This window comes from Monomorium pharaonis, chromosome 9 (genome assembly GCF_013373865.1).
Source record: "Monomorium pharaonis isolate MP-MQ-018 chromosome 9, ASM1337386v2, whole genome shotgun sequence".
Lineage (NCBI taxonomy): Eukaryota > Metazoa > Arthropoda > Insecta > Hymenoptera > Formicidae > Monomorium > Monomorium pharaonis.
The window spans coordinates 6,573,327-6,590,168 of NC_050475.1; the positions used below are offsets into that span (position 1 = coordinate 6,573,327).

Genomic DNA, 16,842 nt, shown 5'->3' on the forward strand with positions numbered 1-16,842 from the left:
AACGGCCTCAAGCTCGACCTGACGGAGAACACGCCAGGTAGCTCGTTGTCCCGGCTGCCGAATTTGGTCGAGCATGCGGAGACCTGTCAGGCGCTGTCCGCGGGAAACCGGTGAGAATTTGAGCAGCAAACTGCCTAACGTGGTCGAGGGCTCGATGGACTATGGTAACGAGCGAAGGGTCCTCCCGTTACCTGGAGTACAAGAGATCAAGTCCTATCAGGACCCCCAGTCATCCGCCTCGGTGGCACCGGCTTACGAAGGGGCCTACCACGATCAGTCGAGGGGATACCGGAACTATGATCGTAAGGGCGGCGTCGGCTTCGATCGAGAGAACCTCGAGAGATACGATAATAGGATTTACCCGGAAGACGGGTTAAGATACGGCGCCGATCGCCGCGTGGATCAGCGCACCTACCAGGAATCAGACCTGGACGCGCCTTACGATCGAAACGACGCGCAAAAGCTTAGCAGGGCTTATCCGGATCTCCAGGATCCCAGCAGGCGGTACTCGCGCGACTTGACTGATTACGAGTATGCGTCGCGCTACGCCGAGGAGACGCTAAAACTGGAACCGAAGAAGGACCACCTTCACCATCACCATCCGGGCAAGATCTATGAGCCGGCTGCCTCCAAGGGTTACGAGTCGGGCGTGAAGACTCACGATTCCGCTTACGATCTGGGTACCTGCGCCGGACAGCAGGAGCCACCAGCCAGACAGTATGAGAGCAAGTATCACTCGGTCAGCAAGATGTATGGCACATTACCCAGGTATGAGAGCAGCAAGTCCTATGAGCCGACCTATGAGTCTAGGCCCACCTATGAGCCCAAGTACGACGAGCAGTCGTACGAGTGCGGCGCTAAGGGCTACGAGTCCAAGTACGAGCTGACGAGCTCGAAGAGCTACGAGAGGGCCAAGTATGAGAGTACCTCGACGTCCAGATACCAAGACAAGTCGTACGATCAGACCTTAAAAATCGGCGAGCTGGGCTCGTCTTCCTCCGGCGCGTATGTCAGAAAGCATCAGGATCAGGAAGAGACTGGCGCGGAGAAGATGAACGGATACAGGAAGAATAATTTTGAGGCTTACGGGGTTTATTCGGATCCCGAGGACGATCATGGTTTCCTGGCGGACAAGAAGGGGCCTCAGTATACTTACAAGGGCGTCGTGGTGAACGTTAGCGGGGAGTCCGCGGTGGTCGATCAGAAACGTTCCAAGGACAGCAGGCAGACCGAGGTAATAAGAAGTCCTTGGTGCAGGCCAACGATACTGCTGCTCCTGTTGGTACTCCTGGTCGTCATCTTCGTCTTCGTCGCTGGAATACTGTTGTACTTTAATTGTGAGTTTCCACCACTGTATTTGATGTGTCACACAATTTTTACGACAAGTCTCGCGTTTTACTTTCACGTATGCTTTTTACAAGAACGCTTGCCCCGCTTTTCGTTTAAAAATAATTCGTGTACGTTCTCTGCATGAAATGTGTATTTCAACGTAAAAATGCATTCTACATCGTAGAAACTTTACGCAATAGAAATTTCACTGTAACTTTTGGCATGCCGAATTAATCGCATGCAACAAAATTCGTCGGGGTTTTGGCGCCAACGAAACACGAGAGTTTATTCGAAAGTTGTTACGTCTAATATTTATTTATATTATACATTTTAAAACTTGTATCTTTATTATAATTTATTACGGACAATAATGTAGCTTTTCGTACAACAAATTTGCCAATTCCTTGAATTCAGTTTAAAGCTCGTTACTCTAAATTAAATTTCACGTCGTGGAATAAGAGGAAGAAGACATTATACATTCAGACATAAAACAATTGAACTTTAAGTACAACTTTCAGAAGTAGTTTCTGATATCGGTCGCTTATCGCGGTGAAAAGGTTAAACAGCAAATTTATTATTGTCTGACACGTAACACGTCGAATAATTGTGTCCGTCGATTCAAATTCAATTAAATTCACTTTCCTGACGACAACTAATTAAAAGTGATGCCTAACGAACGCTCGATAACGATTCGTGATGGAACATTCGAGAACGAAGAGAGTCGCTGCCAATAAACTTTCCGCGCTATTTCTTTTTTCGTTTACCGTCCGTTAATAAAACGTGCCATTTATCCTTGTATATAGTGCTCTATGCTCTAAACGCAATGCACTTTCTGCCGGCAACAGATACCTGAGCAAACACCTAGACGATTCTTCTTCTTCAAGAATTGGAGACGAGAGTCTTATATTTATCATCATTTCTTGAATTTCTCATATCTTCATTATCTTCGAGTTCGCTCGGTTGGAGATTACGAGGGAGTCCTTTAAAACTTAATACTTTTTTAACTCATGAATGTTTCGACGCGTTTTCTTCAATCTGTAAGATTCACGATGATAATATTAAGAATAATGTCAGGGGGACAACGCGAGGAGAAATAACTGACAACGTATACCACCATATGTGCTCGCGAAAGCTGTATTTATTTCTCTCGAGACATTCTATATTGCACCCAATGTATTTTATCGTCGCGCTACAGCGTTCGTGAGCCGACTCGGCGATAACGGCGGGTGATTTAGCTAATGAGCATCCGATACCAATTATTTACGGTCGTTCTCGCGTTTGCAATAGTAATAGCCGCAGTACGACAATAGGCGACGACCAGCACGGCAACGAAGACGACGGGGACAACAGCGAAAGACGACGGGGAACGGTGACACGTGCCGGCGATACGTTAAGCCGGAACGGTTAGTGTCTCCACGGCAGTTTTATGTGTCGAATTTGACATGCTGGGCACGTAGGGACTTGCCACTAGCGAAACTGTTCGGTCGGAATTACAATGCGACCAGCGGATGGAGGGCGGACCTGGTGGGTTTAAGGAAAATAGGTAGAAAAGAATGACGGACCGCGCCGGACAGACCAATCCGTTTTCGCTTCGTGCGCGATCGTGTTTGTTGAGGACGAATGGCAACATGGAAGATACGCGAAGTCGCATTACCCAGGGAAGCTACCAATTTTCCTGTGATCTAACGTAAAGAAAGGCTGAAGGCTCGTGTCTTAGATTTGGTTGTTTACGGGACGTACTTGTAGCGAATTTGATTCGGGATCACACTTTGTGAAGTCTTTCGTGTAAAAAAAGAAAAAAACTTTATTCCGTAACAGGAAAAAGTTACGAAAGATTGATACGAGGATTGGACGTAACGTTTTTTTACTTTACCGAGTAGCGAGTAACTAATTGAACAACAACCTCGTTGATTCACGCTCGTTGATGCACGTGCGCGTGCGGCCGCGAGTTATTAATTTCAACGGCAAGCTCGCAAATGGATCCTGTTAAAAAAATTTTGAACGGCAAATGTATGGAACGCGGTTGTTAACGTAGCATTGGACCACGGGATTCTTTCGTGTGGAAACATCCGCGAACCGGAGAAAAAAAGCGCTTAGGATATTCCGCGCTTTATGAAATATTGCGATAAATGCCGTTATGAAAACATGTGCAGAAGTACTTTTCTGCTTACGCGGTTACGGTCAAGTTCTATATCAAAACTATATCCTTCCTCGCAGATAAGCTTGTTACAGGATACAGCACGGGGGTCGTAACAGTTTATAGCCTCCGCTATGGCAGTCGGCTGCCTTGTGGTTTGCATAGATGGTTTTATTTCCAATTATTCCGGTGAATTGTAAACTTTGCGAAGTGAATATTTTTTTAATTAACATTGTACAATGGTTGCGTTTTGGCGCTCGCGACGCTTGTAATTATTTGTCCTTGTTTAATAGCTGATAAATAACAAGAATGAAATGGTGCTCACAGCGCTGGTGAGCGCCAAACCAAACGCGGCCAATGTGATATCGATTCCATGCAATATAAAACGCGTGAAATATGGATGAAATAATTATATGCAGAAGTGTTCCATGTAACTTGATCATTTATAATTTTAGATTATCTCTGTTGTTTTTAACGAAATACAAAAAATATCAGAAGGGAACTTTATTCGTTTTGAAGAGGCAAATATAAAAGCGGCATTTTTTTCATGCTTATTATTTTACGAGATTTCGAGATTATATCATTTTTTTTTAAATTGGATGGCATATTTCCATTAACATAGTAACGTAGTCCATAAAAAATAAATTCAGCCATATGTTGATTTTAAGGTTTAAAAGTGATTCTTTTATGTTGTACGTTTATGTATTCAATAATATAATTATATATTCTATATATGGCTTAATTTTTTTTTTTTCATGAACTATATTACTACATTAATGAAAATGTTATTTTATTAACGATTATTATTAATGGTCATTATTTAAAAAGTGATGAACTCAAAATACAGGAAATATTTTATATACTTTTTATTTAATAATTATATGTATGTATACTTTCAATATTATATTTTATTTAAAGTTGTAAGGTATGCTAACAATGAACAAAAAAGAAGAAACATATTTCCGAGCATATTTAATGGTCAAGGAAAAGAAATTACTGCTGGGTTAAAGTCTCTGTATGTTTTCATTTCATATAAATTTAATTTGTATAACCCGAATTTATCATGTTTTTTTGTAAAAATAATGTCATAATGCAGTAGATTAACACATGTAATATATCGATCTCGAAAAAATTATATTTTGTATGTTGAGTCTATCATTGCAGTTAATAAGTTTCGAAGTAACTTTGCCATAAAGAATTATCGCTCACCTGTTTATGGCGCGCGAATCACATGTTACATATATAGGGAAAGATCCACTACATCCTTTAACGACGTCCTAAAAGAGTGTATCATTCGCGATAGAAATTTATTTTCCTTTAACGTGTGCGCGCGTTTATTGGAAACGAAAAGAAAAACGAAGAAAACAAATGTACGAATAAGAAACAAAATAGGATAGGAAGGCAAATAGATTACTATACAAAACCAATTTCAAGTGGCGGATCCAAAAAGCAACCATAAAATAATAAATTTAAAAGAGTTCTATGTATTACATAAACTAAATTCTTTTTTTGAAATTAATTATTAATTATTAATCTAGTAAAAATTTCGTGTAAAACTGCGTTTGACAATGTTTTATTAGTGCAATTTTAAATTATTAAGTTAACTTTTCTACATAGTTTTGATATTTATTCCGCGTAAACTAAAATATTGAAATCATTATTTTCAATTACAAAATATAATATAATTAAACAACAGTAATGTACTTTAGTTTCTACTTTAAGAAGAGATTTGCAACGGTATTTTTATCTTTCGGAAGTGTTCATATAAATTTCACGTGGCAAATTCTTCGCGGGTCATTGTATCATACAAGTATAATTTTCGTTCGCCTCTCCGCGTAGTTTTCTTTATCCACCTCAGCGCTTCTTTTTCCGTTTACAAGATACCATAGCACGAGCTTCCATCGCGCTCGCGAAGAATATAAACCGTCTCGTTGCAACCGTCTCGTTCGGGCCGGGCCAAGTCATCCGCGAGTAACGAGCAACGAGTTTTCACGCACGCCTCCATTTTCGTATTTATAATCGAGCGGAAGAGCAAGTCCGCGTGCATTATGATACGGGAAAAGGGAAAACTAAGCTCGCCGCTTATCCCGCGTCAGTTTCTCTCTCCCGCGGCGGATATCGAGCGGTAATATTCGATACGGCCGCTGTGCGCGTTTTTACGCGGTTTGCGCGGGAATGGCTGTCTGAGAATAGCCGCCGTCGTTGTGTTTTATGTTACTGGACTTTTACGCCGGCGGTGTATTCTCTACCGTCGCGCGCCCATTCGTTTTCCCGTCTCTCCCAAGAAATCCATTAGCGGATATAGAGACGGAAGCAGCCTCTTTTAGCGAATGCTAGCCGAGATTTTCGCGCGACGCGCGCTCGCGTTATTGCGTTGTCGCGTGCATTTCGTTACAGTGATAACTTGTGGCGTTCCAGACAGCGGTATACACGCGGGACACGTGGGACGATGCAATAAAATTCGCGAAGCACGCGGAAACGCGCTGAAATCCCGAATGGTCGTGGTGCCCCGCACGGTTTGTAAGCAATTCGAGAGAGAGAGAGAGAGGGGGGAACGTGGGTGCGTTCTTTTTCGCAAATCATGTCGTGACTTGCCGTCGCCGTCGCGACGCAAGCCGCACTTTTTCTACCCTGTGTCGATGTCTGGCTTTCCCGCGCGCGACAGCGACAGGATCGACACGACAGTATCGACCGGTGGTGGCTCGGATCAAAGAATCGTTTTATGGGGCGTCCATTCTGTAGTCGGACGTCCTTCAGAGAAGTCGCTTTTTTTATCGATAAAAAATTTTTAATTGACGACATATACACCGCAACATTTTTGTATTGAGCGTTGAATGAATCTGGGACAACTGACGCTCCACATTGGACTTAGAAAGTATCCGTTTATTTACGTTGTGCATGCTGGAATTTCGCATGTAAAGTTAAAAATATATTAACTCTATAATAACTAATTACGGAAATTTATTATGCTGCAATTTTAAGCGTATTCATAAATTGGTCGCAAAATTCGTAGCTTACGATTACGTTCGTAAGAAATTGAGTTACAGTTTTACTGAAACCGCAATTAAAAACAGGTTATGGTGGCAATGAAACTATTATATATGATCTCTATGTAATCTGTTGTATTCTTCAATGTGTAATATATTTGTTTTGGTTTATTATTTATAATAATAACACTAGAAATGTTTCGCGAAAGCTTTCAGCTAGCCATAAGATGTACGAAAGACCGTAGATCAAGAGTAAACAGAAAATTCAATAATTTCCAAACTAATAAGAAAATTACGTTCAAATTTTTCAGAGATATTTAAACTTAACAGTACAATCCGACAAATGTCTAAATTTTTGGTAACACTTTGAAACGTGACGCGTACATTTAACGTGTTTTCCAATTGAAGTTGGAATTTAATTTTCGATTAAATTTCAGAAGTGAACTGAAAATCGGTATGCTTGATGCTTATTGATAAGACATCGCTTGATACCCGCGTATGTGCGAGGGTAGATTCAGTTGCCCGCAGACACCCAGAGTACTGGGCAGGAGTGCCGCATGTCCGCGTTTCTCTTTCTCCCCGTGTTCGTGAGTGACTGCGTTTGACAGTGGTCGACCGGGGCGTTCGAGCGGTTCGGGTTTATTTTCGGGTCAAGTTTTCGCCCGGCCGCTTCGCAATCAGCCGGCGCATTGTCCGGCGCGGACAATACAACCACGGCGACGGAATCCCGACGCGCGTAGGAATCCCAGAGTTATCGTCCGTCCGACGCGACGGACGCGGCTTGTCGGGGCGACGTGTTTTCGCAGGAATTTTCGGAAATTCAATTCGCATGCCGACGCGGTCTGTAACACCGTCTCTGCGACGATTCCGATTTCATTGAGTCCCGCGTTAAGTGGCAGACTGTAGTAACGCGGTGGCGGTTACGTAACGTCTATCCAATTGTTGCGGAGAGGCAGAGCCAGCGAAATATCAAGTAACAAACGGGACCGGGATTACTTAAATGTTTCCCGTACAAAAGACTAACCCCCCCTCCCCCCTCGTCCCCTTCTCCCCCCCCCCCAAAGTCATCGTGAAATCCGTGTCTGGTGGACGCGAATATTCCGGAACACTCTATGTGTAGCCACGAACGTGCAGTACGACGGCTTTGGCGTAGGATCGGGCTTTAGTATGTAAGGCACGTGTCCGCATCTGCCTTTATGAGAGCTTCCCGCGATTCTACCATTTCGTCCTCATTCTAGAGCAAGCTTGCCGCTCGCGGAGGACGGGCAACGGGGGTTGCGGGATTAAGGGCGTCGCCGATCATATTAAGGCCCGGAGATATCTCGCCCGTTCCTTATCCGCCGTCGTACGACCCCCATAAACCCATGGCCGGGGTTTGTTCCACATAAATTATAGAGACTGCGCCGGCTTCCGGATATATCGCCGGCGATGTGTACCATCCACGTTGATGTAAATGCCTCGGGTCCGTCAACACGCTCCTAATAAGACGGAGCAGAATTCCTCCAGGACAATCCAGTCGAATTCATTGTCGAATCGCGTCGTGTCAGTCATGATTTCGACAGTCTTGAATTGACAATTGCGAATGTGGTGTGCTTGGAAAAACTTCAACCGTCACATTTCTTCCTTTTTCTAAATTGCGCCTTTTTCCCCGGGAAAGGAGATGGTGACAAGTTGCATCTAGAAGTTTAGATGCACAAAACCGAGAGTCTGAGAAAAAACGAAAATAGTTCTGTCAACTATAACTTGATTATTTGTTACTTGCCGTATGAAGTAAATAAAAAAAGTATTATTAATGATAGTGAAATAATGACTGGACTGCATTATATAGACTTCATAGAAATATTATATGATAATTGCAATATAAATCTGAAAATCAGTGTATTTTTACTGATTTTATTGATTTTCACTGATTGCAATTTAAAGAGTAATCCTAAGTAAGAACGAAGGAACGGAAGTTGAATTTTGAAGCCGGCTCAATTTTTTCCCTTGCCTATATATCGTGTTACTATTTTTCTGTAGTTATCCGACGGATGGTTGCTACATTTTTCTCAGTTTTCGTATAATTTATTTTGTTGTTCCTATTGCAACTTTATAATGCATAGCTACGGCGCTAATTGTTCTCGAATTTCTAGTTGCTGGCGTGACTTTTTTCTCCGAGTATACCACGTCTGCGGATGCACTGTTTCAGACAACCGCGCCGGATAAATTTGGCATCCTGACGAGCGGAATGTTTAACTGGGAAGTTAACACAGTGCGCTTCTCGTTTCTTATCGCGTGCGCTTCAGCGTACGAATCAGATTGCGGTGTCTGCAATTCGCCTTCTCTCTCTCTATCTCTCTCTTTCTCTCTCCTTCCTGTTCTCTCGCCATCGCTTCTCAACATTGTTAACCCGATACATACTTCCACGTCTCGCGGCCACACGTGTAAACCACCCCTCGTTCTATCCGAGATAATCGCGTTACACGACACATTCGCATGCGGTTGCACGAACGCCCAAAGTTCCGGGGATCCCGGCGTGGCGCAGCTGTGCTTGATCGCCGCACGAAAGATAGGCGGATTCGTTTGCGGATCCATCGACTCGCTTGTTCTTCACTCGCGCCGGACAGCGAATTGTCCGGAGGTGCTTGAACGCTCTACGCCCTACGATCCTCGGCTCGCGCGTCTCGCGAAGGGTAGGTCGGGGTATCGGGAGATTGCCATCGCGCCCCCTGCGACGACAAGGGGCATGAAACGGGTGGAAAAAGGCGAAATTGGATCTTTGGGTAATAGCTAAATCGCGAACGGAGTTGCCTTGCGGCACCTTGGACGAGATTGCGGGCTACCTTTTGCGACACGAACACGGATAGGGCTGCTGCGATATTCCGTATCAATATTTGGTATCGACATCAGCATGAAAAAGGAAAAAAAGAGAAAGAACCAGCTACAGAGCGCGGCTGATATTGGAAATGGAAGTATCGATACAGTGCCAAAACTTATTAATAAGTTCGAAAGTTAACATTTTAATCGAAATTTTTTACAACTTGGGATATAGCGTTATAAACAACATTATAAAATATACATTTTCGAGGAAATAATATACGTGAGAATCTTTGGTGATATTTAATTAAAACATACCTCGCGATAACGCGGGTGTACCTTTGAAAAAAAAAAAAAAAAAAAAAATTGCTTCGATATCCTCCGCATCGCGATACGCTTTATCGCGCTTTCGGAATGACGCGCTTGTAAAATCAGCGAAATTGCGTTGCGGCTGTAAAATTCGTTAGGTTACGCGCGATAACCGTCGGAAATTACGAGGCGAAACTTGCACCCTTTTAACTGATACAAACCAAATTCACCGGCGAGATAAATTCTCAGGCTGTAAAAGCGCTGTGAGCTACGGGAGTTCGTATGCCGGAGGATTTGAAACGATTTACCATCCCGTAAAGAGCTCGCGCGTTTGTTTCATGTGCGATTTCAAATTACATTATTACGAGAGGGAGAGAGAGAGAGAGAGAGAGAGAGAGAAGGAGGGGGGGGGGGGAGGACGGGAGAATGTCGTCCACAAGAGAACGTAGCGAAATAGAAAGTTTAGCATTACGCGAAACGTCGTATTCGTCACAACGAAACATCTTGCTTCGTGTGCCGCATTAAATTACAGGAGCACCCAAGGTAGACTAAATTTTATGTGAATTATCTCTGTGTAAATTCTGCTGAGAACAACGATGACGTGAGATGTAGAAATTTTCTTCCTGCTAAATGACTTGACGTGTGTACATTGAAAATTTAAGCGAGTTATTAAATTAATTATTAAATTAACAGAAGACAATACCGTAAATTAAAAAAAAAATCGATATTATATGTGTGATAAGGGAAAAATTTTAGTTTGTCTTTATTGCATGAAATGAGACGGTCGTCGAATTCATAGGGAAAGATTGTTGAAATTGCATTGGATTCTGAATTGCACCATCTTACCTAAAAATTCAATCGCTGTAAGTACTTGTGATTTCCATGAGATTATTTGAAAACTGGTACCGACCCAATATTTTATTACGTTGGAGATATCGAGCACAGGAATTTGTTATTTACCTTAACAATGAAAATTAATATTGAAACTATTTATTTACACATATTTGGTATTTGGATTACAGAAAACTACCTCAAGATAAATGTTCTGTTTGATTGTAATGATTACGATACTATTAGAATTTAGATTAATAGAATTAAAGTTTTCTTTTCGCTTTTGATTGTAGATTAAATAAACAAAAGTTTTGCCCTAGTTTTTTAACTCGCACTACTTTTTACATAAAAGTTTACTCAGAAATTATGAAGAACATTTTTTAGTTTTTTACGTTATGATAAAATACAATAATTTTCTTTTCATATACAATTCTTTCATAATTGTGTGCATTATTGTAATTTTTAAAAAGTGTTCCGTCGAACAGGGAAATACTTAGAGAATTCGGGACAGATCCCAATTCTTCAGGTATAACGTTTCTGTCGACCCTTTTCCACAAAAAAGAATTTAGAGCGGGGGTAACGGACGGAGCGGGGGAATAGGACGAAACATGCCTATCCCTCGGTTTTCGTTGACTCACTTGTGCGACACACTTCGAAGAGTGAGGTATTCGAGTCAGTGCGAGCGTGCGATACCGAATCACGTAAGCGGGGCCCCCGGCATTCGAAATATCTCTGCACGAGAGATATTCGCGTTAGACGTAACGCGAATCCACCAACGTCTCCCATAACGAAGGCGAGACGTTTGCGTTAACCGTAACGCAGGTGGACCACCAGCGTCTCCCATAACGAGGGCGAGACGACTTGCGTTAACCGTAACGCAGGTGGACATTACGCATATACGTTGAACGCAACGTAACTCTACCAGCGTCTCCTCGACGAGAGCGAGACGCTTGCGTTAACCGTAACGCAGGTAGCCATATCCGAAACATCGCTTCATAAGTCATACAAATTAAATATTTTTCATGTAATCTATTCGTAAGGGGTTTTTATGCCTCCGGGCTTTTCCCCTTTGAGCAATAAAGGTCATCCGTCACGCTCAAATTGTGAACTCATTAATTTCTACACCCACCAAACCTAACCACGGAAGCTTCTCCATGTTGGAGCCGTTTCCGACCGTACAGTTTGGTGCCTCCTGTGAGGTCTGAATTCGCGATCGCGAGTGCATAGCAATAATTCGGCGCTTCATCATCACGCCACTTCGAAGAGCCACCCGTCGCCACACTCGTCTCCGAGGATCCCGACACCCAGCTCCACGCCAGCTGCGAGGGTCATCAAACATCTGAATCTAAGTATTCTTTAACATAATTATCAATATCATTATTGCATGTGGATCGTTGACGACATTGTTTAGCACACCATCTTATTCGACAAAAATCACGCGAGTCAATGTAGACTACGTCAATTCCCATCTGCGTGCGGAATAGGTAAGAGTGCGTTCCTAATTTCGGATATACGCGATATAAAGAACGTTAGAGATCATATCGAGCCCATGTTCGTTCTAATGTCGTCGTAAGATAAATTGAATTCTGCATAATTCATCCCAAACATCTGGTTGCAATAAATTCGTGTAACGTTTATGAAGGACACGTATGGGTAGCATTCATTTACCGGAGAGACAAGGGTTAAGACGATCGGTCACGCTTAGACAAATAAAACACGAGAATTCAAGTTCGAAGTTGCTTGAAATTGCGTTTTTCTCTTCAACAAAAAAGAGGGTTTTGAAAGGTATGTTTTTACTTTCTAAACTAGACAGTCTTGAGATGACACATGTTCTCACCCGTTTCCGGCGTGTTTAAGAAATACGATTCTAACACAAAGGAGAAATTATGACCATGTCGAATTGCCTGGCGACAGACACCTCCAATTAGGCCTTTGTTAGCTCGCGTATTGTCTACCTGAGAAGTTTTGACGCATCTCTCTCTTTTCGACCCTCGCGCGCAGGCACGTGCATGTTCGAACATGATTTATTGCAACCGGCTGCGATCCGTAACCTTTCAAGCCCTTCCACTATTTATTCTATTGGCCTACGTCAATCCACAATTTTGTCGGCCAATGGAATACATGAAAATTAGGATGTAGAGTGGGAACAGCGGTCACGACGAAAATTCGGCGACTTCTCTGGCGTTAGTCTTTCGGCTACATTTTACGTGTTCGGACGTATCGTTAGTCTTCGGCTATATTTTACGTGTTCGGACGCATCAGTAAAATCGAGCTTTTCGGCTTCTCCAGCACATTGATCGTTTCGTTTGAAGTTCTAGAGTATACAATCGTGAACGTTAAACAAGTGTGTCTCGCGAGCTCGCATTCGCGATTTCGTCTCGATTCGACAATCGGGAGTGAAGTGCGGATCCATACGACAATTATTCTTTGTGATCTCGAATCCGACGAACTATTCCGAGGGAGGAATCGACTGCCTGCCGCAAGTACATCACGTAGCATCCTATCGGCCGGGGCCTCAGGGGCCGTCGGTTTGACTCTGCTAGTTCAGATTTCCGGCGTGAGTGATTCCTCATCTCGTTACCGGACGAGATCTATTCGTGAACTATAATTACACGTGAAGTCGAACTCTTGTCTTGTCGCCCGGACGCGATTTATTTTCCGTGGACGTTTGTAATTTTATAAAGACATATCGAGTCGAACTTAAGTGTACAAATGCCAGATCGAGTAAATATGGATCGCGCACGACACATTAATTCGAAACGGTCCGCGTTGAAGGCTCAGCTAACAAGCCTTGAAAGACTAGTCGAGGGAGGTAACGTGAGTGAATCGAACTTGAAGAGACGATTGCAACGCGTAACGGACCTCCTCCACGCGTACGAGGAGTTACATCATGAGTTGGAAGCAATAGAGCCGGGCGAACACGCGAACGAGATCGACGACATTCAAAATCGATATTACGCAGTCGCAAGCGCTATAGATGATAGGACCGCGCCGGCAACGAGCACGAGCAACTTGCATATAGCTTCCACTCCCGTGGACAATAATATAAAACGCGTTAAACTTCCCGTCGCGGAATTACCCAAATTCGACGGCAACCTCGAGAAATGGTTGTCGTTCAAAAACACTTTTCTGACGATGATTGATTCGCGCGACGATATTGCCGATTTGCAGAAGTTTCTGTATTTGAAAGACTCGCTGCGCGGTTCGGCCTTAGACAAAATCTCCATCTTCGATGCAAGCGATGAAGGCTATAAGGCCGCATGGCAATTGCTTATCGAGTCGTATGAAAAGAAGCGGATTCTGATGACGAAACATCTAGACGCGATTATCGACACATTGTTTAACGCGTGCAAGAAGAATTCATCGAATGCGAACGAGTCAGTACAGAGTAAGGTCACCGCACAGGACCTGACTAAACTGGCAGACACCGTACGACAACACATCGCGACGCTTAAGTCATTAGATATCGAATCTAATCCGCACATAATCGTCCGACTAATGGAACGGGCGCTTCCACCGAACGTTCGCGCGGAGTGGGATAAAACTTTAAATTTACAAGACATCCCAACGCTCGAACAATTATACGAATTTATATCCGAAACCGTGTTCCGCGTTGACGCTCTCGAGACAGACGTCTCAGGTAACGAAAAGAACAATAAACGATCATATCCGAAAGGGGGCTCACCCGCTACTAAGACCCGCAGAGACGAAAGGGGGGCGCGCGCCTTTGTCACGGCTCCCGTCGGTAAATGCTTCGCGTGTAAAAAGGGGGCCCATCCGTTATTTCGATGCACCGAATTCGAAAAATTACCGCTGTCACGCAGATGGGAAATTGTAAAACGCACCAGGGTGTGTAAGAATTGTCTTAAATCCCACAACGGGGAGTGCAAGAGCTCGCACTGCAGGCTCTGTGACAAATATCACAACACGCGGCTCCATAACCCAGCGAACAAGGCGTCATCGTCGACGCCAGGGACTGGGAGATCCGATTCCACGGTCTCCGCATCATCAGAAAACTTGAAATCCGATTGACTAGGAATCACCGCGGTCTTTAACGCAATCTCACGCAATCCGCCATCACAACTCATGATGAGCGCGGTCGTACGAGTAAAGACATCCCGCGGCAACGTCGTACAAGGTCGAGCCTTGTTAGACACGTGCGCGACGGCACACTTTGTCACGAAAGAATTCCTTCGAACATTGAGAATACCGACATCTCCTTGCGATGTTCCAATCGGCGCGATCAACGGACTGAATACCGTGTCGAGCGGTATCGCGAAGTTCACCATTCAGTCGATACATAGTGAATTCCGCAAAACTCTTTCTTTCCTCGTGATACCGCAGATCGCCGAAAGTGTTCCGAGCGTCGCCTTCCCACGCGAAACTATTAACATTCCAACGAATCTCAGATTAGCCGACCCGCGATTTCATGTACCGCGACCAGTCGATATGATAATCGGTTCCGGCGCCACCCTGTCGCTTTTGTCGATCGGACAGATCAACTTGTCTCGAAACAATTGCGATTTGTTCCTACAAAAGACGCAACTCGGATGGGTGGTCGTTGGTGCGGCATCTCCGACCGACGGCAACGGAGTCGTCTCGTGCCAGTTGACGGAATTGACGAGTCAAATCGCTAAGTTCTGGCTCCTGGAGGATACGACCTCCACTAAATCTGAATCTACCGACTCCTTTGAATGTGAGTCGCATTATACGCAAAACACGGTACGTGACGCTTCGGGAAGATACGTCGTGCGATTACCTTTCCGACTAATGGAGAGAGATTTCGGTAACTCTCGATCTATCGCGTTACGTCGTTTTTATACGTTGCAACGAAAATTTACGAAAAATCCGGAACTTGAACAAGAATACAAGCGCGTGATGAACGAATACGTAGAACTCGGCCACATGTCGCTCATTCCTGACGAAACGGAGGGCGGCGGCGGCGGCTGTTATCTCCCTCACCACGCGGTTTGTAAGATCTCGAGTGCGACAACCAAGGTACGTGTAGTTTTCGACGCGTCGGCAAAAAGTAATAAGGGCATATCGTTAAATGACGCGCTGATGGTCGGCCCCACCATTCAAGACAAACTTTTTGAACACTTGGTACGGTTTCGAATTCATAAATATGTAATTACCGCCGATATCGAGAAGATGTACCGTCAAATCTGGGTACATCCGGACGACCGCAAATATCAAAAAATTTTCTGGTATCACGAAAATAGCATACGCTCTTTTCAATTAAACACAGTAACGTTCGGCGTGTCCTCGGCCCCGTTTCTCGCAATACGAACTATACAACGCCTCGCGGACGATGAACGGGAAGATTTTCCGATCGGGGCGGCGGTACTAAAACGAGATTTGTACGTAGACGATCTAATAACCGGGGCGGACGACTACGAAGAAATCATTCGAATTCGTGACGAAACTACGAACATCTTGCGGAAGGGTGGTTTTAACATAAGACAGTGGGCGTCGAATCATCCGCGATCCCTTCAAGGTCTAGACGAAAGGGCCGTCCAGGTAAAATTTTTAACAAACGAAGATCCAATACTAAAGACATTAGGTATTACGTGGAACGCGCAACGTGACGAATTATTGTATGTCGTAAATCCGATAAAGTCTGTGAGTCACGTCTCCAAACGACATATTTTATCAGAAATCGCGAAAATTTTCGATCCGCTCGGACTTATCGGACCAATAATACTCGCGTCCAAAATTTTAATGCAAGAATGCTGGAAGGCGAAAGTCTCATGGGACGAATCCGTGCCGAGCGCGTTACACTCGTCGTGGTCATCGTTCGCGGAACAGATCGAACTAATAGATCATTTGATAGTGCCCCGCCGTCTGATAATTGATGAACCCATCGAGATTCAAATTCACGGATTCTGCGACGCTAGTAGAGTCGGTTACGGAGCTTGCGTTTATATACGTTCTCGTGACAAGCACAATCGCATACTTGTAAGATTATGCTGCGCAAAGACACGCGTCGCCCCACTCAAAGATATCACGATTCCTCGGTTAGAACTATGCGGAGCATTAACGCTAGCGCGGCTATATAAGGAAGTGTCGAATGTTTATACCTTCCCGTCAGATAAGATCGTATTCTGGAGCGACTCCATGATCGTGTTACATTGGCTAAAAAAGTCGTCAAATCTCTTGAAAACGTTTGAAGCGAATCGCGTTGGAGAAATCCAAGAAATAACGAAAGAGTTCGAATGGCGACACGTAAGATCGGAACACAATCCGGCCGACGCGTTATCCCGAGGTCAATTACCCAAGGAATTTTTGCGAAACGAATCGTGGTTCGACGGTCCAGTATGGCTTAGACAGCCCGAAACGGCTTGGCCAATTTCCATTGAAATTCCAATTAAAGAGCTACCCGGACTAAAGAAAACATTATGTCTATTATCGCCCGTTGAATCAAACGACATTTTTTCGCGATATTCATCATAT

The 16,842-nt window shown here is 44.0% G+C and overlaps 1 protein-coding gene across 1 annotated transcript in view; it reads left to right on the forward strand.

Annotated features, from left to right (window-relative positions):
* The first annotated feature begins 205 nt into the window (after positions 1-205).
* Positions 206-16,842, forward strand: part of LOC105830687 (agrin) — a 569,188-nt gene continuing 552,551 nt past the window's right edge. The window contains exon 1 of the mRNA XM_036292157.1: positions 206-1,337. Within this exon, the coding sequence (XP_036148050.1) occupies positions 749-1,337 (589 nt within the window). The 5' untranslated portion in view covers positions 206-748. The remainder of the gene's footprint in view (positions 1,338-16,842) is intronic.